The sequence below is a fragment of the Takifugu rubripes genome, chromosome 16 (genome assembly GCF_901000725.2).
Source record: "Takifugu rubripes chromosome 16, fTakRub1.2, whole genome shotgun sequence".
NCBI lineage: Eukaryota > Metazoa > Chordata > Actinopteri > Tetraodontiformes > Tetraodontidae > Takifugu > Takifugu rubripes.
In genome coordinates this window covers 7,180,569-7,204,343 of record NC_042300.1, presented here as the reverse complement: position 1 = coordinate 7,204,343, position 23,775 = coordinate 7,180,569, and the positions used below count along the sequence as shown (strand labels likewise).

The following is a 23,775-nucleotide window of genomic DNA, read 5'->3' as shown; positions in this document are numbered from 1 at the left end:
ACTACTAAACCATCTTACATGCGAAAGGATTTATCCTTATTTTCCCCATCCTGTTGTTTTATGCCACCTAGTAGCAACATTGAGCAACTACAAGTTGCTCAACTGCCAACTGTTTCCGGGTCAACAAAAGGTAATGGCGGCTTCCATGGAGACATCAGCCGGCACCAATATGCTACAGTTTATGAAACTTATTGGGCAGCTTAAAGTAAGAAATTTAAATACTCTTTTGCGTCTTTTATTGTGTCATTTGGAAAATCAATTAGAAAGGATTTTTATACATTTCGGCCTGTTACTATTTGTTTTGTTAATAGCAATGCACCTCTCTTGGACTAATATCTATCTATCTATCTATCTATCTATCTATCTATCTATCTATCTATCTATCTATCTATCTATCTATCTATCTATCTATCTATCTATCTATCTATCTATCTATCTATCTATCTATCTATCTATCTATCTATCTATCTATCTATCTATCTCTATCTATCTATCTATCTATCTATAGATATAGACATATATAGAGAGATATATGGATGTAGATACTAGGAAGTAAATTTATAGTATGTTCTGTAATTTTACTCTTTACTAATCAGTGTTTCCCTGTTAAATGTTTTTAAACTCTGTGATTTTAAAGACCAATTCTTGTGTTTGATATTATTCTCAGAGGGTCCCGAGGACGGGCTGGGTTTACAGGAATGTGAAGAAACCGGAGAGTGTGTCAGACCACATGTACCGCATGGCCATGATGTCTCTGACCATCACCGATCCTACGGTCAACAAGGACAGGTGCTTCGCTTGCACACTTCCCCCTCTGATCTGCAGGCATCATTATTCACATTTGCACCAATAGTGACGAACAATTCTCCCATGCTTATACCGACTTTATCATGCATAGATGTATAAAGCTTGCTCTAGTACACGACATGGCAGAGTGCATTGTGGGAGATATCGCTCCGTCAGACAACATCAGTAAAGCAGAGAAGCACAGACGAGAAGAGGCAAGTGCCACTCCCACCTTCACTGACCTCATGGCACCATATTTCTATTTTCCTGTTTTCTTGTTTGTTCTTAGGAAGCAATGAGACACCTCACAGGTCTTCTGCCGGAGGAGCTCAAGCAGGAGATTTATGCCCTGTGGGAGGTAGTTAGCATTCCTGCAGGTAGTGGATCCTGGATGATAACAAGCTGATGCGATATTTGCCTGACTTGCAGGAATACGAGACCCAGAGCAGTCCTGAAGCCAGACTGGTGAAAGAGTTTGACCTCCTGGAGATGATTCTGCAGGCTTATGAGTATGAGGAGCTGGAGGGAACTCCGGGAAGACTGCAGGAGTTCTTTGACTCCACTAATGGTATCTCTCCGTTCAGTCAGCATTGATCCATTTTGCAGCCTTGCCCTCACTGGTTTTGTGGGGTTTCAGGTCGTTTCCACCACCCCGACGTGCTCCAGCTCATCAAATCTCTGAGTGAACAGAGGGGGCGTCACATGACAGTGACAGAGAGTGCAGAGGTTTCCGAGGACCCTTAAATGGCCCTTGAAGTTCTCTCACACCTGCACGTTAAACACGTGCCTCCACCTCCTCGGTGTAGAGGAAGAAAGAAATACCCTGGACTCTTCTGGGTGCACGTGGAGGCAACGGCCTGTTGCAGGATCAGATGTGAGGTTGTTTGGAAAAGCGGGTCCAGGGAGTTTCTGCACTTATTTGCTACCAGAGTGTTGGATACTTTCTGCAGTATGTGCGCACCGCTTAGGTCACGTGTGTAACATGACAGTATCAGGACTACTAATGCAGTAAGTGAGGCAGCATATTCAGACATACATATTACTGTCAAACGTTCAGACAAATTTCAGTGTGTTCTTCAGCAGACACTGTAGTGACATCGTGTCCCACCAAAAACCTGCCAGGAAATAGTGCTTAATGCATTTTATTTCTGTTACCATAAACAACTTTACTTCACTTTTACTCAAAATCAGATGACAGAAAACAGTGGTCAGGTGTTTTTTTTTAGTGTGTTGCATAGATTCTCAGTTATCTTCTTTAGGTGGTTTCACATTTAAACTTATTTCTTTAAACGTTTATGAACAGTTGTACATGCAGCTGGATATGTTTGAAGCGGTCTTTGGGTCATGGTTCTGTCAGAGGTTATCCGGGGCTTAACTCAATTACTCAAAAACAAAATATAAAAAATAAAATACATTTCCTGATTTTCACTCTCCAGCCTCCTGACGTGGTGCGCTGCATTCTGATGCACTTCAGCTCACTTTCTTCACCGCAGAAACTCAAACAGCTGAAGTTTCTGATGACATTTGAGGCACAGCAAAAATGTGAACAGCATTTTCAGGTTTTGCACAATCTTTAAAGGTTTCAGTAAAATGTGGCGGATCATGTGACGCAAGCCCAGATCTGTCCTGTCTTATGCAACAACTAGACCCACACAGGTGCTGCATGAGAATATCCAAACTCATCTCCAAACTACTTTCTCTCACTTTAAAGTGTTTAAGGTTGCAGGAAACTCCCATTAACCTGATCACATACATGGGAGGTTTTAATGTTAACGAGAAAAAGAAGCATTCTGTAACAATGAGATTCAAGAGTGCAGATGTGTGGATTCATCTCTAGCATTGTCTCTCAGAACTGTCCATCGTGTTGTTGGTGGGCAAATCCTGGGAGCTGGCGCTGGCAGCAGAGGACAGGACCTCCTCAAAGTTGCCTTTGGACTCTGAAGCACCAACCTTTGTCTGTCAGGTTTCACAGGGGAAAAAAGGCACTCAGTAGTGGTCTAGAAAAGATTAGAGGTGCAATTCTATAGAAGAGCCTGAGGGTGGCGCTCATACAGCAGCGTAACAATTTCAAGTGTTCCAACCTCTTCAATCATAAATAAATCTGACTACAAAGTAAGTTGAAACAAGGAAAATTTAAAATTGCTGCCATATTATTAATTATAGCTTCAATCAAATGCATATTACTCTCAAAAGACTTACAATCCTGTGGCAGTATATTCTTATAATTAAGGATACAGAATCATCTATCGATGACATAAGTCGTCAAATACTGGATAGAAACTAAGATTCAGACTTTAGCCACCAAAATACGAATTGTCATGCAAAGTCACGCTGAATTTACCTTGATATTTGACACCGTGTTCTCCATTTTCTCCTCAAGTGACCTGAAGCTGGGCGAGTTTCTGTGGGCAAAATCAAAATCTTACATTTAGCAACATTTTAAACAACACTAACCCCCAAACACCACAACTGTCCTTTCCTGCAGGTGAACAAGAAACCGGTTATACAAGATCCACATCATGAGATAGACATGATAAGAAGTGTTGCAGTACCGGTATAGAAAGGTGAAGAACACAAACATCTGTATACGACATAAATAATGTGCCAGGAGGTGTCGGGGCTCAGTCATTAGTGACAGAACTGGAGCAGGAGGCAGATGTTAGGAGGAGAGTGTGAAGCAGTGCGGTTACCTCATGGCCGGCATGCTGACAGACTGTTTGAGAGAGTAGCTGTCCCCAGAGAGCATGGCAAGAAAGGAGTTATCGGTTAGCAGAGGCTCTATGGAAAGCAGCAATAGCATCAGGTCACAGTGTTAGCAGCAGGAAATGCATTAGTCCACATTAGCAAGGAAATAAAAAGAGAGGAGAACAACGACGCTTCTGTTGGGACTCTTCAACCACAATTTATGAGCATTCCTGCTGTTGCAGATTGCACGGATGATGGCTCCTTTTCTAATCAACTACAACGAATCACTGCTAGCAGAACCACCAAATCCAGCGGAGCCGTCTCAGCTGACGGGCGTCAACATCAGTACATGAGATCCTGAGCTGCTGTGTGACGCTTACCCTATAGAGTTGGACCTTGGGGAGCATGGAGGAAGACGGAGAACAATTTAGGTCACGTGATTTCTGTTCGGCAGGATGTTTACGTTGTCAACAGCTCCATTCTATCAATCATCCAGCTAAAATAGTATCTATTGAAGCTGGTAAATATTTGAACACAACGCAAAATATCACACACGCACACAAACACACACACACAGCAAATAGATGAGAAAAGTGACAGAATTAACCAGGATGGCAAAAAGACACATGCTGAGTGGTGGGAATCCGATTTTTATGGGGGAAAAAAAATAAAAAAATCTGCATTTTGGCAGTAGGTATCGGACTGTTGATGCTTTCGTTGACCACCTGAACCTGGGAAATTCAATGACCGAGGAAACAAAACGTTATCTCTGACCGACAGGCAAGGACACTCTATAAACATGCCCACAGCAAAAAAGACAACCATGTGTAGGAAGCAGAGCTGCACAATACACCCTTTCACTGTCCAGACACTTACCCAACACTCAAATGAGCCATTAAAACCTGATTTAAAGCTCACCTTTCACCGTGTACAGTACATTATATTATAAATACACAATACATGATATGAACATGTTTGTCTCCAAATTGCGCTGCAGGTAATAATTACGCTGGCAACTACGATGTTTGTTTTGCTGATGTTGTGCAGCCCCAACACAAGAACACACACTGCCAGAGCTTAAAGGCACAGGAACGTACCTCAGAGGGAAGAGGAACTCTAGACCAGCCAGGCTGGAACCAAACAGAATTCAGTGGCTTGTTTGTGAAACATTCTTCTTGCTACTACTTGTATATTTTCAGGTCGTCTCCAAGCGTGCGGCGTGTGTAACCTCCACTTCTGCACCGTCATTCACATCAAAACACATTAAATCTGATAGCTCAGATACTGTTGCACCATTTATGTCATTCAGACCCGACACGACCTCTCTCAGCAGGGAGGAGCACTAGAGAACGTATATAAGGGGAGGGAGACTAAACCCTTCAGATTGTAGCTTCATGCAGCTTTTCATGATTCCAGTTTTCCCCAAAAGGAACCAGTAGACAAAGACACCAATAAAGGCCTGAAGAAGGACGGGGCATCCTGACTGGTACAGAGGAGCAACTGGCTGCGTACCTCATGTCCTCGAACTTCCTGCTGATGGTGCTGCTCAGTGTGCTGAAGGCCGCTGAAGTCTTCTGTCCTGCAGTGGACAGAGTCTCTGATGTCTTCTTATAGCTGGTGAAGACATTCAAGGCATCAGTTTCATACAAAGATGAACGCACCCGAAACCACAAAGCGATGCAGAGTTCACAGCCTGCACACACCCATATTCTCCATCATCTCTCTGACCACAGCGGTTTTATTATTCATGAGGATGTTGAGCCCGATTGTAAGTGATCTCCAATCTGAGCGGAACAGGAGAAGACCGGGGCCTCTGGACATGGCCCCCGTCCTCTTCTGTCTCCTGGTGCTTCTGCACAGGCTCAGGTCTCAGACATTTACACCAGGGTCAATCTGGAGTTTCCTTTCCTTATTATTTCTGTCTACATGTGGGACTGGAATGGAAGCAATAAGACCAACTATTCCACCACGTCTCCTGAGGTTTACTGAATAAGTGGAGGATGGATAAACTACTTGCTCGTGAAGCCTGTTCACCGGAGCACAGCAGAGGCAACAAACACCTGCGGTATCAGGTGTCTCCTCAACGAGTTTCCGATGTCGGCGTTTCTAAATGGAACACCGGCGGTGCCTCTGCACGTGAGCAGTTGTATTTTCCAAAGATCATCTATGTTGACAGAAAACGGGACGGGCAATTTGTTCTGCGGCACACCCACATACACACACCCACTTTCTTGATTCAATGCAAACTCACGCCACGGAGGTCTGCACGTCACGCCAGCCTCGGTTGAAGTTGCTTCTGATTTCGTTCAGAGGATTGATGCCCAGTTTCTGTCTGAGGTCGGCGTGCTGCTTCTCTTTGGAGGACAAGACCTGCCTCAGCGTCCCGATCTCCTCTTCCAGCTGGACACAAACACAAAAGCCGAAGCGTCACACCCGGTCGCCACCACACCGTGTTCATTTTTAGAAGGTGCAACACGCACTTTGGCCAATTCCTGAAGAATCTCCTCCCTCTCCTCCTCCGTCATGATGGAGCTGTTCAAGTTGACCTCTGACCCAGAGTCTTCATCAGTCTCCTTCAAAGGCCCTGAAGCCAGAAAACCTGTGGATGTGAAAAGACATTCAATTTGCTTTGTTTAGTTTCACCATTGACAGATGGACCACAGGCTGCTGCCAGCTCCTTCTGTTGGAAAATCAAACCACTTAAAGACCACTTGGTGACCAGTGACATCCCAGTGCCTCCCAGTCTTCAGTCACAGTCATAGACCAGTGAATCATGAAGCATTTTAGTACTTTTGGAAGTTAGTTTGGTCTTAGCAACTATCATAAATTTCAAATTGGGCCACCTTCTCAACCCTCCACTAGAGGGCAGTAGGGACACCTCTAGTCAATGTGGAACCACATTTGCCTGCTTGTGAGCTGCCAACTCTTACAATCTCTCTATCCACAAACTGTCTGTCTCCAACACTGCCTGCGCCCAACTCGTCTGACAGTTATGTAATCTGTGACTGCGGCCTGTGGCGCTCTAATCTGGATTATCTGATGTGGATAATCTCGTTTTAACTCTGCCAATGGACTCAGCAGACGACAGACACAATCACAAGCTGCCTCAGAAGAAAACGGGAAAATTCAGGCCACAATTAGCAGAGTCGCAGTGCTACATTTTTAGAATGGAATGTTCAATTAAATTACACAGTTTAGGACAAAGTTTCTCTTCTGAATGTAAGAATATAGCAAAATAATCGTTTTGGAAATGACAGCAATAGAAAACACTGAGCGTACCTGCTGTGAAGTGTCCGCTCTCTTCACATGGCAGCATTGTAAGACAAGTGAGGATGAATATGTGTAGTCAATGTTGACATTAGTGTACCTGACAGGAGCAGAATTCTGTTCACACTCATGCAGCTCACAAACACTTGATAACAGCATTCCTAGCAATGCTAAAGCACAGCATGCGTAGCTACAGCAGGAGAGCTAGCTGTTAGTGGAGGACACTGACGCAGGAACCACAACGGACCACACAGAACCACACATGTGCTACATTTAACATGCTGGTATCAAAGATAAAATAGGTCAAACGTCAATGACTCCTTTTTAGCAACATTAAAAGGTGAAAGTTTCTACTTGGATTGTCTATTTTTTGTACATTGTATCCATGTGATAACATTTTAGGCATTTTGGGCAACACATTAACTTTGCCTGTAACCCGGGATTAGAAGTTTGAAACTTGTATACAATTGCACAAATATTTCCTGACTTTTTGCTTCAGGGCCACTTTGAGCTATATGAAAAAAATGGATGATGGGTGGGGAAACGGTTGCTCAGTAAGATGGATTAATTTCCCCTTAACTGTCAAATAGTGAGCTACAAATCAGAAGGTAAATTCAGTGTCCTGTTTTGGGCACAGTAAATTTTGACTTAATTTACTGTGCCCAAAACAGGACACTGAATGTTGATGTCACTTCGGCTCTACATGAACAGCTGTTGCTGTGACATCACTTCCTGTCATCTGATCTGCACACAACAGCATCTTGGATTTATTCAGTCTGGATCTACTGGACTTTATTTTGGGGAGGGTTGAGCCTTACCCAGCTCTCCCTTGTGTGTGGCCGTGGTAACCCACTCCTCTCCGGGACCCAAGCTGCCCCAGTCCAACACTGCTTCACTCAGAACGCTAGTGTACGCCTCTGCAGCGGAGCAAGGCAGCGGGGGCGACAGCAGATGAGAAATCCAGTTATACACACATGTGCAAACACACAACAGACACGTCACCTCTGCTTGCCATTTGTCCGGCGTTCATCCTGTCAGTAATTTGATAACAGCGAGGTCTGTTACAGGAGTCAGCACTCAACGGGAACAGGAAATCTGCTTTTTAACCCTTTGTGGCACCAATCTGAAGCTCACACAGCTGTTAAAATGGGAAATGTGTGATTGTCGCCACGCACAGACTTGACAAGGTGATCTGCGGATTTAAAAGATTCCAATTCGCAGAGCGGTTGAGCAAGCAAAGTTCTCTTTTCTGAATAAATCTTATTACATCATACAGCAGCACTGCAAAGAAAAAGTCACTAACAGTGATTTAAGTCTGGTTAAACCTGTCCTGAGGAATGACATTTTCAGAGAACACGAACCCACAATGACAGAGTTCAACACAAAGCTTTCAGATCCTGATGGCTTGAAAAATGCCTGTGCATTTGGTTTCTTTTTCTTTTTATAAACGGAATCACATGTCAAGACATTTTCTGTCTTTTGCATGCTTTCGCAGTTGTACTTTAATTCATTTTTCCCGCACTGAGGAAATACCTCAGGTCACAAGACTTCCATTTAGCTCGCCAGTCATGTGGTTGAAAGCTAAATCAGAGGCCTGGAGGTGGTCATATGGCTGGGAATGTACTTGCATACTCATTTAAACATCTTGTGGGATTCAAGAATTTTAAGATGTCATGAAATGCAATTTATCACTTCCTTGAGCGTGCAGATTACCAGTTATCTTTACTGGCATGCATGCAGACGTGGAATGCACATAAATAGCTAGATGAAGAACATGCAGCGGAATGAAATGCTCATTTTAAGTTTAATTTATCAAAATCAGACAAAATAAACCATTAACACACTATAATATGTCGAGACAAACAAGAAAGTCACATCAAACAATTAAACTCATCAATTAAATTATTAGTATTTAAATACAAGCTCAAATTTGGGAATAATCCAAACGGATATCCTCTGGAACAGGAACCGGGATCCAGTTTGTTTTGGAGGTTATCTTGAGTCGAGACAAACCTGCAGAAACTCGACCAGCCGCTTCGAAGGTTTAATGCATTATTAAGTTTTTATTCGCTTCATCAGGCAGAAGGAGCAACAAAGTGAGTTGACCAATGACGGAGCACAAATAATGTCAACTAAAATACTCTTGGTGCAGTTTAGAGGGCGAAAAGGAGGAGAGTTAAAAACAAACACACCCGGAGCTGTCGGGAGCTTTTCAGACACAAACAAAAGAGCTCATTGAACGGAAACCTGAAGGGTCACTTTCAAAGGCTGGAGTCAACAGTGATGTCATTCCAGCTCGTGATCAGATCAGCAGAACACAAACGGTCAAACGTTGATTCTGAGCTCGGTTTCGACCCCAACCGACACCGAGTCCAGCCGCAGCGGCACCGACTCACCTGGCTGTCTGGTCTCCATGAGCGCGCCCAGGTGAACTTCCCACAACTAACTACTCCCTCGAGACGGACGGAAGGCAGCACGCGCAGCCCCACAGGTTCCTGCCAACGCCGCGTTGTCACGCGCCGGGTCAGCTTCTCGTGGGCGGAGCCTCTTAGCGGAAGCCAATCAGCTCGCGCTGTATCTATCGCCCGTCGCTGTCAATAAAACTCGCATCTTTATTCGAAGACGTGCTCGTTTAAAGAAATTTAGAGAATACAAAAGTAAACTAACATGATTTGCAGCAGCGGAGGCCTGTTGTGATGTTGCACAGATGCGGTTAGGTTCAAAAATGACTTTGGACTTGTTTTTATTCAGTAATTGATTCATCATGTCGTGGCGGCACATGCTTGGTACATACAGGAAAGTACAGGTTACATTTTTTTTTTTTTACCTAACTATAAATAAACCATGAATTTTGATCTCTGTATCTTCAAGTAACGCTAATCAATAGGGTCATATTTGGTGGCAGAGGAGATGCTTTTGGTTCACTGAAGTGAATTCTTTGTTAGATCCGCCTCCTGCGGTGCACTCCTGACCCCTGCTGACAGCAGTAGTCGCAACACTAGAATCACAAAAGGAGGTTCGTGGTGTCATTCCGGTCTAACCATTCATTTCAAACAAATAAAGTGGAACAATTTTGGCATTTGACCCAGCTGTTTATTATTTATCATACTAATGAAAAAAAAACATTTGTAAATGGCAAAGCAATGCAACATCAGCAGACATTTTTACCAGTGGCAGCAGGTGGAGGCAACAGTCCTTAGTGCACCCAGTTAATCACATCTTTAAATTGAAAAGACTGTTGAATGGACATATAATGCTGCACAATCATATAATACAGCGTTTACCATCAGACAAATACCCACAGGTCTCCTGAGATAAAGCCAACCCATGACTGGATGTTTCGTGTTTCTACTGCTGTCTCTTCAGTGACGTTACAAAGACATGTGCAAAGGTAAAATAATATTTGGGACATAGCTGAAACCCTGTGGGACCAGTTTAACTGTAAAGTTTTGGTTTACTGTTAGCCATTAAAATCACAGTATAGCAGAAAGACAACACATTAAGAGAAGGCTTGGCAGCTCTATACATTGCCCCGATATTAGTTAAAAGGAGCCTGTTAGTAAAAATTCACATGTAACACATGGATGGTGACTGAGGTGTGCCACACGTTGGCAGCTCTGTAATGGCTGTGAAGGCACTATTGTGTGTTCATGCCAACATTACTGGGACTACAACACACACATAAAAAAAGAAAAAACAAACATGCCTGGGGTATCAGCCAGCCAATACACCCGGGTTAAAAAAAAAAAGCAGTTAATAAAACAGCTCTTTCTCAAAACAATGCTGCTAAGACATCCTTGAGGATAAAGTCAAAATTGTGCACAGAAAATAGGCCAGTAGTATGTGAATTTATCCGCTGACAGACACACGTACACCTAAACTTCCCAACATTACACATTGTGCAAATAATTATCGCATTTCTATGTGGCAGCATCTTATAAAAGACCATCAAGACAGTCAAACTTGCATCCTTAAAACCGACTCCTGTCTAGGATGTGACATAAACGATAAATCTCAAAGTTGTAGCATTTCAGCACTGGTCCTGTAAACTGCACCGTTTTGGCAAAATGCTGAAAAATAAAAACCAAATGCGGTTGTTGAGACATGCCACAATTTCAGGAAAGTGTCGATTCCAAAATGATGCAAAAAGCAGTTTAGGTGCTTTCAGCTTGACTGTTTTGATGGTTCTGTGCATAAATTATCATATAAATTAAAATTCATAGTGTCCTGTGAATGATCAGTTCTAGTTATCAGTCAATCCCTCTTCATCACAAAGCGGAGGCATCAAACAGGGGCAGTGTTTATGTTGCCAATCCATCTCTACTTTAGTGCTGCAGCAAATTTGTATCCGGTTAAAAACCAGCCAGGGGTGAATGTATCCAGAGAGGGTTTGATTCTCTGCCGCAGTTTGTGTAGAATGAACGCTCTGAAGGCTTCCTGAGATGTTTGTCCAGGTGTGGAAAATGTATTAGATCCCTGGGATAAAGCCAAGCTTGAGACATATGTTCAGCAGAATATCAGACTCACAAACATCAAATGCTTTCCTGCCGCGCTTTGAATCCCGATTTTATTCCCCATCAGGTTTCTGTGATGAAATGGGCTGAAACTCTCAGGATTATTGTTTTCCCTCTGCAATATTTAATACAGGGATCTTTCCTTGAGTCTCCCAGTTACAACGTGCCAAAAAACCCCAAATCATTCCATGAAGTTGTGGAATAAACCTAGAAAAATGTGTGTGGTTATCACTGCAGCACATACTGCTGCCTTTATTTACACAGCCCAGAGGCCATTTCTGTGACTGAGTGCAAGTCTAGTGCAAAATGGGAGGAGCGATAGGGAAAATAAGCGAGCTTAGCGAGCTGCAGCCAGGTGACGACCTTTAGAGCCGTCATAAATCATCTGGCTGTGACCCATGTGCCTGCTCTCTTGCAGTGCATGCCGCTGTGAATAATTTAAGAATGTATTTTGAAAGCTACAGAAGTCTCCAGCCAAAAATTACCTTCATCCATTCCTGAATGATCTGAGCATCTTGTCAGTCAACAATAAGAATTAAATTTACTAGTTTACAGGACAACCAGATGACAGCATCCAAACTCAGTGCAAATCACATTAAAGCAATTACATCCTTAAGTAATTGTGTTTTCTCTTCGGTTACCATTTGCAATAATATGCCACGTTCTTATAGGAAGCTATCTGAGTTAATTTCCTAATCCACTACACAATGAGAGCATTACCACCCCCACCACTGCAACATGCACCCGCTAAAAGGAAAAAAGAAGCAACAAAAGGGACATGGTTGCCCTGCCACATTCAACAATTTGTTTTGGCACAACTGCTGAACAGCAGCTTTTTTCTGTATTCAGCCACCATGCAGACTAAGGCCCTTCTCAGGCAGGGAACAAAGCAAAGTGAGGAAGACAGTACATGGGGATCATTAGGAAATGATAGAGACTTGCTTATCACACTCCCCTATACTTTGTTTACTGTTAATTGTGGACTTAAATAGGGTCTCCCGCTTTGAACCTCTACTATGCAACTTCTGTCGCCCTCTTCTGGCACTTAAAATAATTACACTAACATTACCACTGCAGGTTTAAATTTAAACTTTGCCTGTAGGCTCATTTTGGCTTCACATCTTTGCCAAAATTCAAACAGTGGTTTTAAAACATCTGTGTGATTTATATCCGGAGGTTATCAGAATAAAGGTCTGAGGGTGTAAGATTTTTGTATGAAGTCCAACAATCCAGCTTTAAAGTTATAACTTTTAAGGTGCAAGCTGAAACCATGCGGATTCGAGGCTAGCCAGGTTGACCAAAGAAGTCTAACCTTCCTGACCTAATTAAATAACCAGAGGGGATGTATCCTTCTCTTTGTAACCCCAAAAAATGAAAGAATCAAAATTCTTCCATCAAACTTTGTTCCAAATTGAGGCTGCATGAGCAACCTGCAGCACAAACAACTGCAGAAGCATCTGCAAATGTTTGATAAGAAAATCATTTTTCTCTCAGTCCTTTACACACTCTGCCATGCAGAAATGTGGCTACAGAAACCAAGCCAGATCCAGCTTTTATCAGTTATTACAAGCAAGAGTCAGAGTGAAAGACCTTTGTGTAAAGTGTCAGAGGTGGCAAAATCTATTAAAGGTTTAATGTTTTCATCTTTAATATCCGGTATCTTAAGAAAGACTTCTTTCTGCTGCAGTTGTCCTGTGTGACTCAAGTGCTCTCCTCATCAGTGTGTATGTGTGTGTGTGTGTGTGTGTGTGTGGCTCCGGCATTACTCTATTGGTTTATGTACTTCCCTAATTATAGTGATGATATGTCGCTGTTCCTCTCGGGCTGGCATGTTTGTCCCTGAGGAGTCATGGGTGTTGTCTTCGAAGCTGTGTTTATGTTTCTGGTGAAGAGCACTGTGGGCTTCAGGGCCACCGCCTGGATCCCTGCGTGCGCTGCTTCTTCCTCCTCTTGCACACATAGTAGACTGGGAAAAGCACCAAACCTGCGGAGGGAGTAGACAGTTATTGTAACAGCTGAGACAACTGAGGACCTTCCCATGATACTGTTATTTACTGATAGCATTAGCAAATCTGATTAATCAATCATGCAGATATTTCTTTTTTCCTTAGTTGAGCAGAACCAATAGTTCTACAACATTGTGGTATATTAGTGCATGAGCTGGTGCCATTTATGCTTAGTTCTATAAAGACAAATACCAGTTTTGCAGCAGTGTGTAGTGCAGTTTGCCCTTTTAACGGTTTACGGCTCTCTGCAGAGCTTAAGCCTGATAAATGTGCCTGTTTTCTCTTGTATATAATGATGTTACCTATCACCAGTGCAAGGGCTCCGACCACCACAACCAACAGCAGGACCACAGGAGCTATAAGCAGCTTGGTGGCTGCAGACAAAAATAACACAAATCACAAAGTGGATAAATAGATTTTGGAACTTGGACTGCATCGTTCAAATGTTTTGCTACTTGCATTGCAAGAACATTAACAATGTCTGACCACCCGTGTCAATTTATTTGTGGTGGACTGAACAGTGCATGTTGGTATCAGTCCCATCTGCTCTTATTACATGCAGAATCTGCACGGTTAATAGCCCCTGTAATGCAGATAGAGCTGTACTGGCTAATTGCGCCTCGTTAAGTGAACAAATTTCCTTCCATCTTAACTGGCACCATGCTGGTAGAACTAGCTGCCGCAGACAAACAAATCTTTCCTTAACCGGAGGCCCACTGCTGTCTGGGCCCCCACACTGAATGGACAATTTTTATTAAGATAATATGAAATATGATGCAACTGAATGCATCTTAAATGAGATGCAGCTTGTCGCTCTCTGTAACAGGAAAATGCAGCAATAAAATTTGAAATCATTAGAGATTGAATCCTTAATTTCAATAGGCTATTATGATCATTTTTTAGCATGCAATGTTTTAGTAGTAGTTCAACGATGTAATATGCAGTCGCTCGTCACTTTGAGCAACATTTCAGTCAATGTAGATGAGAAATATTGAATATTTCAGCAGAAATGCAGAATTATCACACTTACCACACACAGAACCTCTGATGAAGCGCCTCAGATGAGGTTTATCTGGCAGATAGCGATACTTGCACCCAAACACGCTGAGGTTGGACGTGTGGTCGCCGAAAAATCTGGGGGCAGGAATTCAAATGAAATTCAATCAGCATGAAGAAGGTGGTGGAAAAAGCACTGCAATACGTATGTGTCCTTTCTTCAATGATAAATTCAAACCTTAGGTGTCTGTAGCGCTCTCCGCAGCGGTAGCAGAAGTTGGTGCTGCACTGCGTACATGTCATATGATCGCATCCCTCCGTACGCTGGATGTGAATCTGCAGAGGTCAAGAAAAGACGAAAGGATAAACATTAAGATTGTTTTTTCCTCCTTCACACATAGCAATCAAATTGCTCAAGAGCTACATAAGTCATCAAAGTTGTTCCACGTTTCAGGATAGAAAATGTTTGGAAACTGTTTCATTCTCAAATTGGACGACAGAAACATCTTGTTCACCATGTATGGTGACTGCTGACACCGCTGTAGAAGCGTGCAGCCGAACTATAAAGCGGGCTGTTAATGGAGCTGCTTCCACTCTGCTTTACGCTCGAGCAGAGTCCTGGCTGCTGTTTCCTGAGATGTGGCGTGTCGACAGTTAGCAGCAGGCTACAGCAGCTCCTATCAGCTGCCAGCTGGCCTAATTCCTCCCTTTGCTCGAGACATCGACGAACAGTTAAATTAGATAAATGTAGTCTTAGTGTCTACCAGTTCTGGTTCTATGGGGAATGACAGTCGAAATGTGTTCACTATCTGGTTTTCTGCTCCACGTGCACATTGATCGTGCGCCTCCCGGTTCATTATCTTCCTCTGCTCTGGGCTCCTTTGCCTGGCTGAATTATTCATCCACAGTGATTCAACCTTCCATCAGTCCCCCCCCCCCCCTCTTTCACATACAGACATGCAACTTGGGAGTCATGTGGGTCCATGCTGTATTTATAGCAGCGTGGGTCCACCATTATAACCAGTTCTTACCTTGCACTGGGGACATTTCTGGGCGTTTCTCTGCCCATGCTCGATGACACTCGCCCACGTTCGTAGCAGCTTGTCCCCTTTTCGATACTGCCGACATTTCAGCCCGTTGTGCCACGGGGCATGGCATTTAAAGCACCACAGAAATTGGCAATTGCTACATTGGATCTGCAACATGGAAAGAAAATGAATGTGCTTTTTAAATATGCAAGAGGTTGAAATTTGGTTTGGTGGTGACGCCCTGGTCTCACCTTGTACTTGTGCTCAGAGCGGTTGGAGTTGTGCTCCCTCAGGGTGGTGAACTGACTACACTGAGGGCACGGCTTGGTGCTGGAGTCCAGCTGACTCAGCTCCAAAAAGTAATGATACTTCTCCGCGTCTTCCTTGGACAGGTTGGAAATCACGACCCCCTCCTCCAGGTAGCCGCGGCATTCGTAAATCGGACAGTTGATGTGTGATTTCGCAAGTCTCACCTAGGGGACAGCACATTTGAGGTCAGGAAGGTCACGCTTCAATTACCGCTCAGGTGAAGCGCCTGACTTTCCCTGTTGAGCACAATATTTTCCTCTTACTGTAACTTGTTACATAAGAAGACATGACTTACACGCTCATGTCTACAAAGCCAAGGCAAACTCAAAAGTGTGTGTTCAGATTTCATCTATTGTGTTCTTAGACAGTCGGTATCGCAGCTTAAAGTGCTCAGTGGTTAATCTCCCATTTCTATCCACACCTCTTTTCATTCATTTCTCCTTTTCTCCCTTACTCACCTTGTCCACACTTTCAGACACCTGACATCTGATAAGGTGGGTGTTAGCATGTGTGTGTGTGTGTGTGTGTGCGTATGTGAGAGAGACAGAGAAACAGTGGTTAATAGAGCAGTGAAAATAAAGAACAATGGCAGCAGCCTATGATAGCCTTACAACTAGTATGCTTTTCAGGCACACACACACATACACACTCACATATATACAAACACATGCACGCACACAGACAATAGACTATCTGATCATTTAAAAGCATAATCTGTTGGCAGGAGAGGTGATGTGTTGGTGACAACAGTACGATGGCCTCAGACATACTGGTCGTGCAGGTTTGGGCCGCCGCCACTCGTGTCAGTGTGTGTAATGTGTTTAACAGGATGTGGGTCACTTAAGTTTGGATTTTCTCTGCAACAAAATAAAACACGAGGGAACACACTGCCTTAAAATGCAAGCTTAAGCAACAAAAAGCTAAATGAAACACTCTTTCCCCCTCGTCAGTAGTTACTGAATTACAGGGTTTATGACTACTGGATTTAGCTCCTACAGGTTTACTGAACTCTAAAAATAGCATTAATAACACAGATTAGGTTTGAAAAGCATAGTGAAAGACAAGTGCATTGTTGACATAATCCCTCAGTGGCACAACAACATTTTATGCACTGTGCTCGAGCGTCAGTCTGACCGCTAACTCAGAATGCCAAACATACCCTTCAAATACAGGTTCTAGAGTCCCCAGAAGAGAATCCCTCCATGACCCTGTCCTTAAATGTCTCCTCTATGCTGACCCAGGGATGTGCTCAGCGTTTACAGTAGTTTACAAGACTCTTATCTCAGTGTCAGCAAGCTTATCGGATGTTCACTTTGTCTGCTGGGTGAACATGGAAGTGCGATAAAAAGCTCAAAATTGTGGAAAGTAGAGGACTGAAGGCTTACAAACGAGGAAATATAAAACATAAAATCACAGCTGAAACGTTCAGGCTCAGCTCTTCTGCAAATGTTTCCTTCATCTATTATTCATTTTCTCATTGTCTCAGCTTAAATTGCCCCAGAAATCGATTAGTTGGATTCTTTATTTAGCACTTTAAAAAAAAAAAGAGCATGAATTCCTTAGCGTGTTCTATTTGGGGTGACTGACTTTGGAATTATTTGACACTGTGCTGTGATGCACAGTTGAGATGCTTCGCCATGCTAATTTACCAGAGCCAAGGAAATGATCGCTTGTGGTTTCCTAGAATCTGCCTGCACAGAACAGCAAAATTTAACTCCTGAGGGAAGAATCCTTTTTTTACTATGTTAGTTGGAGAGTTAAAAGCTCAAAACGTTGTGAACAAAGCAGGCTATTGTGAAAGGCGGCACAGCGCTTTGGCGCAGAATTAGATAGTGACGCAAATTCACAGAAAATCAGGAGATGTGATATACTGATGGTGCGCCTTTAATATTTGAAATGCCAGCTCCTGGTCAGAGTCCAGGATCAAAAGTGTTATTTTTGGCCATGCCGTGGGGTGCCTATGATGCCAAACACAACATGTACAATGTAGGACAGGGAGGAGGGTCTGCGGGGTGTTATTTAAGTTCAAGGACACTTGAACCAGCTGCTGACTAGCCCTGATTCTGGAACAACCTCCACCTCAGAGCTGTTGAACCCTGCTGCATTTTGCAACTCACTCATTTCACCCCCACCCTCCCCCTGAACCAACCTGGGAGCTGACGTAGAGTCCCAGGCACTCGTTACACACCGCCTTCCTGCAGCAGGGAAGGGGTGCGATGGATTTCCCTTCCAGGCACACCCGGCAGCCCCGCACCGCTGTCTCTCCACCGGCCTGTACACCGGACAGATGGTGCGCCATTTCCCCGAACGGATCAACGAGATCATCCGTCGTGTACATTTCGAGATTGGAACCCACATCTTGTTCGATTTCAGACGCGTAAGATGTGGCCAGAGCATCATGGGGGATTTGATTCTGCTCACGATCGTTATCGATACAATACACAGTGCAATAGATGTGTTCTTTAGTGCCCACTGACTCGTCTAGAGCGGCCTTGTTGCTGTCAGTGTCGCGTTTATGACGACAAGGATCTGTCAAGTGTAAAAATTCAAATTCAACCGCTTGGGCATCCGAAGTCAAGCCAGCCAGGGTTGCCTCGTTTTCAGTCACCGCCTCGGCCGTTCCACCGTCCGACTTTTTGCAGCCACGTTCACTGTCAAAACCGTCCGTAATGTCGTTGTTAATGGTTCCTTCGGAGTTTTCGTGCTCGATGTCCAGCTGCCCCCAGCCGTTGAAATTTACCCGGAGAGATGGAGACTTTGAAACCCCGAGATTCCGCCTTAGAATCTCCACAACGCTCGCACTCCTCCGTTCTGCTTCTCCACCGTTGTTGTCAGTGGCGACGGTGCTCCTCTCATCCTTCGCCCCCTCGCTTCTCCTGTCCCCGGACTCCCTCTCAGATCCGTCCGGGGATAGTGGAAAGTTTGGTGCGGTGACACCGGAGTCCAAATCTCCGCCTGCTCGCTCAACTTTGCTGTCCGGGAAATAAGTTTCCTTCGATAATTTCCCGGACAATTTCGTCCTCCCCTCTTCGAAGCTGCTGATAAAACTTGGCATTTCGGTTGTCGGTTCGGCATCTTCCATCCCCGATATGGCTCTCCCCATTAGTGAGCGACACCGTCATCCGCTTGCCTGCTTGTTTAACTCCTACTACCAAAACAAAACAGGCGAGTCGGTACTTCCGGGGTTTGACGTCATAGCGAAGGAGACCACTGATAGGCTGCTTGGAAATAAGCATTTATAATAATAATAATAATAATAATAATAATAATAATAAACAAGTCTACAAGTTTGCCAATGGACCAAGGAACAGATGATTAATTTTAGGGATTCCGAAGGGACCATTAATCTTTTAATGATCAAATCAAAGGGGTTTTGATGACAAAGCAACAATATCTTATGTAACCTTGTGTTACTGCTGCATATATTGCTATGGTGCTACAATATGTGAGAAACTGATCTGCTTCGAGTATTTGTTTGGGGTTTTTTGTAGTTTAGGCGCAACCTTTCTACGTATTCCGTTCATAAAGAGGTTTTCTTCTAAGATAAATGCTGTCAACTCCTTTACAGAGGAAGTTCAGTAATGTTATTTTTACTAATAATAATTTGGCAGCAACTATGTCAACATCATAAGCTTGTTAGCAAATAAGTTATATCATTTGATTTATTCAGTGTGAATCAATCATGTCCATACAATTACATTGTAGTTGATCTTAAAAAGGTGGTTGGCTGTGTGGAGCGTGGGTTTCTGTCCATTTAAAACTTGCTATGCGAAATCATTTCTCATTGACACTTTCTTTATTTTTGTACTTCTAGCCTGGTTGTGTGTAACATTATCTCACTTACTGAGTTGAGAGGATTCTCGAAGCACAGCCCCCACGGGGCTTTTGCTTCTCAGTTTCATGGGTTTCAGTTTAACCTCAGATTAACGAGGTTTTAACATCACACACCTACCCCCGAGGGCCTGGGTATTAGATACAACACAGTCAGAATATCACGGAAAATACAAATAAAATAACTTTCTAATTATTCAAGTGTGTTTTTGTTTGCCTCTGTGTAACCTTGTTTCAAAGGTGATTAAGGATAACATGTTTCCAAAGATGAGCTTCTGGGTACTCTATGCTGCTCTTGCTTTTTATTCATCTGGAAAAGTATAACCATGTTGTGATTCTGCAGGTTTAATTGTTAGAAATTTCAACAAACTACTTACAATCAACATTTTCGAGCAACATCTGACTTGTAAACCAATTTCCCTATTGTGACAGTGACATCTCACCTGTTATCACATGAACAAAAGTCAAGTAAGGTAAGACAGCCTAACATCTCCATGACAACTGAGCAAACACAGGCCGCTAATGTAGACTGATATGTGGAAGGAAGAACATTCCAGCTTTTGTCAGGTTTACTTTTCACAAGTTTCACCGTAGAAATGTGTCTTTGGTTACATAATTGAGTGTGACAAGTGAGGAAACCTGGATTTATAATAGATTTACTACGGCTTTTATTCCCAACAGACCAAATCAAATATGCTCAAGTGGGCTATTTAAAGAATTGTATCACAGTAAATGACAAGAGAGGTGAAGAATGACCAAATACAGACTCTTGTTCTCCACTGTCAGGTTTATTTTGTACTGTCTAGTTTATGTACAGTCAGTCTCCTGTTGTAAACTATCATGAAAAGAGAAGTTAACCCAACAGAGAAGGCTGCAGTCAGTGTTGAACGTTAACAAACCGACCCAGAGCCACAGAAAGAATGCAGATAAATGACAAAGGAAATGTGACACATTTATGAGCATCACCTGGATTCCAAAAACAATCCTATGTGAATGTAGAATTTACTTTTATGGTATATTTAGGGTTGGGGATTCATATAATTTACAGTAATACAATTCCTATGGTCAGAGTTTAGTGTATATACTGTATGTCATGTGATATAATGCCTGAAGGTAAAATTCACAATACCAGCTTTTACAAAGGTTTGTAGATGTTAGATCATTTTGTTGACGTAACCAAAGCCTGAGTTACCACACGACTCTGAAGGTGAGGAGTTATAGAATATGAAGTGTTTGAGTTCAAACTAATGACCATGTTATGGCTGATTTGGATATGCAGCAGCCCGGGATCTGGGTTCATGTTGTCCAGTTCACCACCGCCTGAAGAGATACGATGACTCAGTGACTCCAGTAAAAGCCCTCCACACACACGCACACACACACACACGCATGCACGCACACACACCAGAACTAAGGTCACAAATAGAAATAACAAAAATAAGACCACCAACTGTATTTTTAAAGTTAAACCTCCATGAAAGTTTCACAGCATTAGCTTCTGTAATGACAGGTTTTAAAAAAAAAAGACACTTTAACAGCCATAATTTCCTTTATTATCACAAACTCTGTGGCATCAGTTGGTAATTTGAACATAAATTAATGCAATCTAATTAACAATGTGCTAGAATGTCAGTGAGTCTCCAGTCCTGATGGAGGCTAAATGTAAAAAGAGCAGACTATAGTGCAACTAATTCTCTTTCCTCCCTCCTCCTCTCACTAGCTCATTTCAAATACACTGTACATCTAAAAGAAATATAACACAGTATTACCACTTTTACACAACATCATACATTAGTAGTCAACTAGAAAAAACAGTAAACACGGCCACGTGATTAAAAAACGTCTAGAAGTTACACTTTGTCATTTTACATTTTCTGTCATGGTAGCTATTTTACTCGCTTATTCTGCGGACATTTCAGACTGTTGTCTTAGAAAAATCACAAAGTTCACATTTGAAGAGAGTTGAGGCGCATTCAACGAACAAAAACAGTTCCTGTTTTTAGCTAGTTAGTCACACGCAGCATGAGATTAAATACGCAACATTTTAGAAACAACTCATGCAAACAGAGAATGGTGTTTCTCTCCTCGCCCGGAGACACACAGGGCGGCGGCTCTGAACGTAACCCACGCCATTTTGCCACAAACGATGAGGAGAACTGACAGAAGGTGGATATAACCATCATTTCCGTGCAGGGAAAATGTCCATCCCACCTTGAGAAGCCAGTGTTTGCACCCACAGAAAAGGCCTGGTGGGTTTGTTCTGGTGGCTGCACCACGAGTACATCTTCAGTCACGTTTCTGGAAATCTCGCTTCTTTTTTTTTTTGCATCCAGAATAAGACTGGTCTGAGTCTGGTGGGCACAAACCATCTCTGCAGATATTCGTGTGATGAAACAGTTGGCACTTTATGTCAAAATGTGTGCAATGAGGTGCTAATATCCTGGCATTTCTCTGGCATGTTTGTCCTTGTCTGTGGAGTGAGGGCTGAAGATTCCTCTGGCACTTCTTCCTACTCCAGTGAAAATGATATCTTCAAAAAAAAGAAAAGAAAAAAACCTTGAAATTCAGAGGCTCCTCTGCGGGTCTGGTTCAAAAGGGCCATATTCCAGGTCCAGGTTAACAACTGGCTGTGATTGTCATTAGTGCCGTGGCTGCGTCTTTTCGCCCGTGAAAGATTTTTGGTCAATCTTGTGTCATTTTTATGAGAACAGGTTTCTCCTCATTTAAAAAAAAAAAATGTAATCCTGATAAATGTGTAAAGGGGCTGAAGTTGCACACTGAGAGGCATAAATGGGGGGAAGCGGATGGGAAGCTGTTGACTGACCTACCTCTGCTAGCATGTCCTTGACGGAAGACATCATATTTAGACACACCAAACAACACATCTCCAACAACTCAATACAGCAGAAAACACCTCATACCCTTTCAGAGGGCAGGCAGATAGAAACTCTGTCAGCGGATCAGGCTTTTAGTGCTGCCATATTTGCCCTCTACTGTAAACATTAAGATTCACATCAGTATAAAAACTGTTGAACGAGTGTTTGATGTATGCCTGTGTAAATTCACATATGTAATCCCTGTATGAAGGTGTCACACTGGTCTTCAACATTCTACCATTAAAAGCTGAATTTAAAAAGTGTTTGATATATACCTGCTTCAATCCAACCTGCCACTTCCATGTTTGCTTTGACACTGTTTGCAATAAAAACCAAAAAATCAGAAAATGACATTCTGCAGAAGTCTAGACAGTCAGGCACGAAGAGAAAACAGCTCCAGGGATGGCTGAGCCGCTGTGTACATCTACATCCCAATGTCTCAAAGACATCCAGAAGTTAGGGAGGGTAAATTCAATCCATCAGGACATTTGTCAGTATATTACCAATGAGTCTGGGCCTCTTTGGTTTCCTTTTTAATGCAGATGCTCACATCACAGGAGGAGAGTTTTCTTTCACAAGACCCAAAACGCCGCTGATGCTGTAGGGGCCCCTGCAGTGACTGTCTTTAACCACACGAGGTCACTATTTCCCCAGGAATAGACCCAATAAAAACTGCAGAGAGCCCAACAGGAAAAGCAACTAATGTGGCTCTTTAGGCTGAAAGTCAGAATCTCTAAGTACCTCCTGACAGTACAGTCATTGTTATTTTGTTAAAAGCCATTTGGACTAGTCGAGGATATTAAGCAGAGGGACTCGGTAAGGCAGTGCTCTTGGTTCAACTCCCAGGTTTACTTTGACCTGCATTAAGAGAAGAAGAGAAGGGTTCTGTAAAACAGTAATCAAGCCTCCTGTTTCATGTAAAAATATGAGCAAATGTTTTTTTTACATTCCATCACCTCTATTACTCTCCAACTCATTAACAGAGACATGATAAAAGCAAACACAGCCTCAGAAGAAACATACAAAGAGCCCTCATGCAAGATGGTGAAACTGTCGATTGTGTTCTGTATATTGTGAGAACTGAGAAGAGTAAAGATTAAAAGCTTCAGGAGAAATGATGAAATTCATGGTGGTGCATTTGCTTGATCATTCTCTGATCTTTGAAATGATTCACTTGGTGAAAAGACTGAATTACAGTGTAGATTGTAATGTTTTACAGGATATCTAGTGGAGACCCGTGTACACAGTGCTTTCACACCAATCAGCAACAAAACAGTAAAAAAACAAACAGTTAAAAATCAAGCTGATTATCTCATTAAAGAATTAATTAATTAATTAAGTAAAGAACATGTAACGTTAGATAGAACCTCTCTGTATTTCTGTACAACAGAATCTACCTCAGTTTTCAACTGTTAAACACCTAATTCCCAGCTTTGTGTGTGTGTGTGTGTGTGTGTGTGTGCGCGCGCGTGTGTGT

General features: G+C 42.8%; 4 protein-coding genes across 11 annotated transcripts in view; 1 reads left to right on the top strand and 3 right to left on the bottom strand.

Moving 5' to 3' along the window:
- Positions 1-94: 94 nt before the first annotated feature.
- Positions 95-2,212, top strand: hddc2 (HD domain containing 2). The gene is made up of 6 exons (XM_003971627.3): positions 95-205; positions 668-789; positions 899-1,001; positions 1,076-1,144; positions 1,216-1,354; positions 1,424-2,212. The coding sequence occupies exons 1-6, from the start codon at positions 134-136 to the stop codon at positions 1,528-1,530; spliced, it is 612 nt and encodes a 203-aa protein (XP_003971676.2). The 5' UTR covers positions 95-133; the 3' UTR covers positions 1,531-2,212.
- tpd52l1 (tpd52 like 1) lies at positions 1,913-9,285 on the bottom strand. Of its 7 annotated transcripts, none has more exons than XM_029849645.1 (11): positions 9,135-9,271; positions 7,557-7,655; positions 6,751-6,771; positions 5,952-6,070; positions 5,723-5,871; positions 4,984-5,085; positions 4,569-4,601; positions 3,852-3,866; positions 3,477-3,515; positions 3,128-3,188; positions 1,913-2,742 (listed from the first exon to the last, which is right to left on the bottom strand). In XM_029849645.1, exons 1-11 carry the CDS (start codon positions 9,151-9,153, stop codon positions 2,620-2,622), a joined length of 780 nt encoding a protein of 259 aa, XP_029705505.1. In that variant the 5' UTR covers positions 9,154-9,271; the 3' UTR covers positions 1,913-2,619. The 7 variants fall into 7 exon arrangements, with proteins under 7 accessions (XP_029705505.1, XP_029705504.1, XP_029705507.1 ...); XM_029849644.1 differs by lacking the exon at positions 9,135-9,271 and adding an exon at positions 7,741-7,783; XM_029849647.1 differs by lacking the exon at positions 6,751-6,771 and having other exon boundaries at positions 9,135-9,270.
- A 179-nt stretch (positions 9,286-9,464) lies between these two features.
- rnf217 (ring finger protein 217) lies at positions 9,465-18,785 on the bottom strand. Of its 2 annotated transcripts, XM_003971625.3 has the most exons (7): positions 17,741-18,784; positions 15,534-15,755; positions 15,286-15,450; positions 14,493-14,590; positions 14,289-14,392; positions 13,561-13,632; positions 9,465-13,236 (listed from the first exon to the last, which is right to left on the bottom strand). In XM_003971625.3, the coding sequence occupies exons 1-7, from the start codon at positions 18,692-18,694 to the stop codon at positions 13,157-13,159; spliced, it is 1,695 nt and encodes a 564-aa protein (XP_003971674.1). In that variant the 5' UTR covers positions 18,695-18,784; the 3' UTR covers positions 9,465-13,156. The 2 variants fall into 2 exon arrangements, with proteins under 2 accessions (XP_003971674.1, XP_011610281.1); XM_011611979.2 differs by lacking the exon at positions 13,561-13,632 and having other exon boundaries at positions 17,741-18,785.
- Positions 18,786-20,951: 2,166 nt separating this feature from the next.
- nkain2 (sodium/potassium transporting ATPase interacting 2) overlaps positions 20,952-23,775 on the bottom strand; it is a 43,074-nt gene continuing 40,250 nt past the window's right edge. Inside the window, exon 7 of the mRNA XM_029849431.1 lies at positions 20,952-23,156. Within this exon, the coding sequence (XP_029705291.1) occupies positions 23,147-23,156 (10 nt within the window). The 3' untranslated portion in view covers positions 20,952-23,146. The remainder of the gene's footprint in view (positions 23,157-23,775) is intronic.

Bases quoted from the DNA above. Each gene is read 5' to 3' on its own strand.
- rnf217 (XM_003971625.3), bottom strand. From the start codon at position 18,694: ATGGGGAGAGCCATATCGGGGATGGAAGATGCCGAACCGACAACCGAA. The intron at 15,451-15,533 runs GTGAGACCAGGG...TCCATGTTGCAG, and splicing joins GCTCTGAGCACAAGTACAAG to ATCCAATGTAGCAATTGCCA. The intron at 13,633-14,288 runs GTAAGTGTGATA...TTTTGTCTGCAG, and splicing joins CATCAGAGGTTCTGTGTGTG to CCACCAAGCTGCTTATAGCT.
- hddc2 (XM_003971627.3), top strand. From the start codon at position 134: ATGGCGGCTTCCATGGAGACATCAGCCGGCACCAATATGCTACAGTTT. The intron at 1,002-1,075 runs GCAAGTGCCACT...GTTTGTTCTTAG, and splicing joins AGAAGCACAGACGAGAAGAG to GAAGCAATGAGACACCTCAC. The intron at 1,145-1,215 runs GTAGTTAGCATT...CCTGACTTGCAG, and splicing joins AGATTTATGCCCTGTGGGAG to GAATACGAGACCCAGAGCAG.
- tpd52l1 (XM_029849644.1), bottom strand. From the start codon at position 7,768: ATGAACGCCGGACAAATGGCAAGCAGAG. The intron at 3,189-3,476 runs GTAACCGCACTG...TTTTGCCCACAG, and splicing joins GTCAGCATGCCGGCCATGAG to AAACTCGCCCAGCTTCAGGT. The intron at 2,743-3,127 runs GTAAATTCAGCG...GAAACCTGACAG, and splicing joins ACACGGTGTCAAATATCAAG to ACAAAGGTTGGTGCTTCAGA.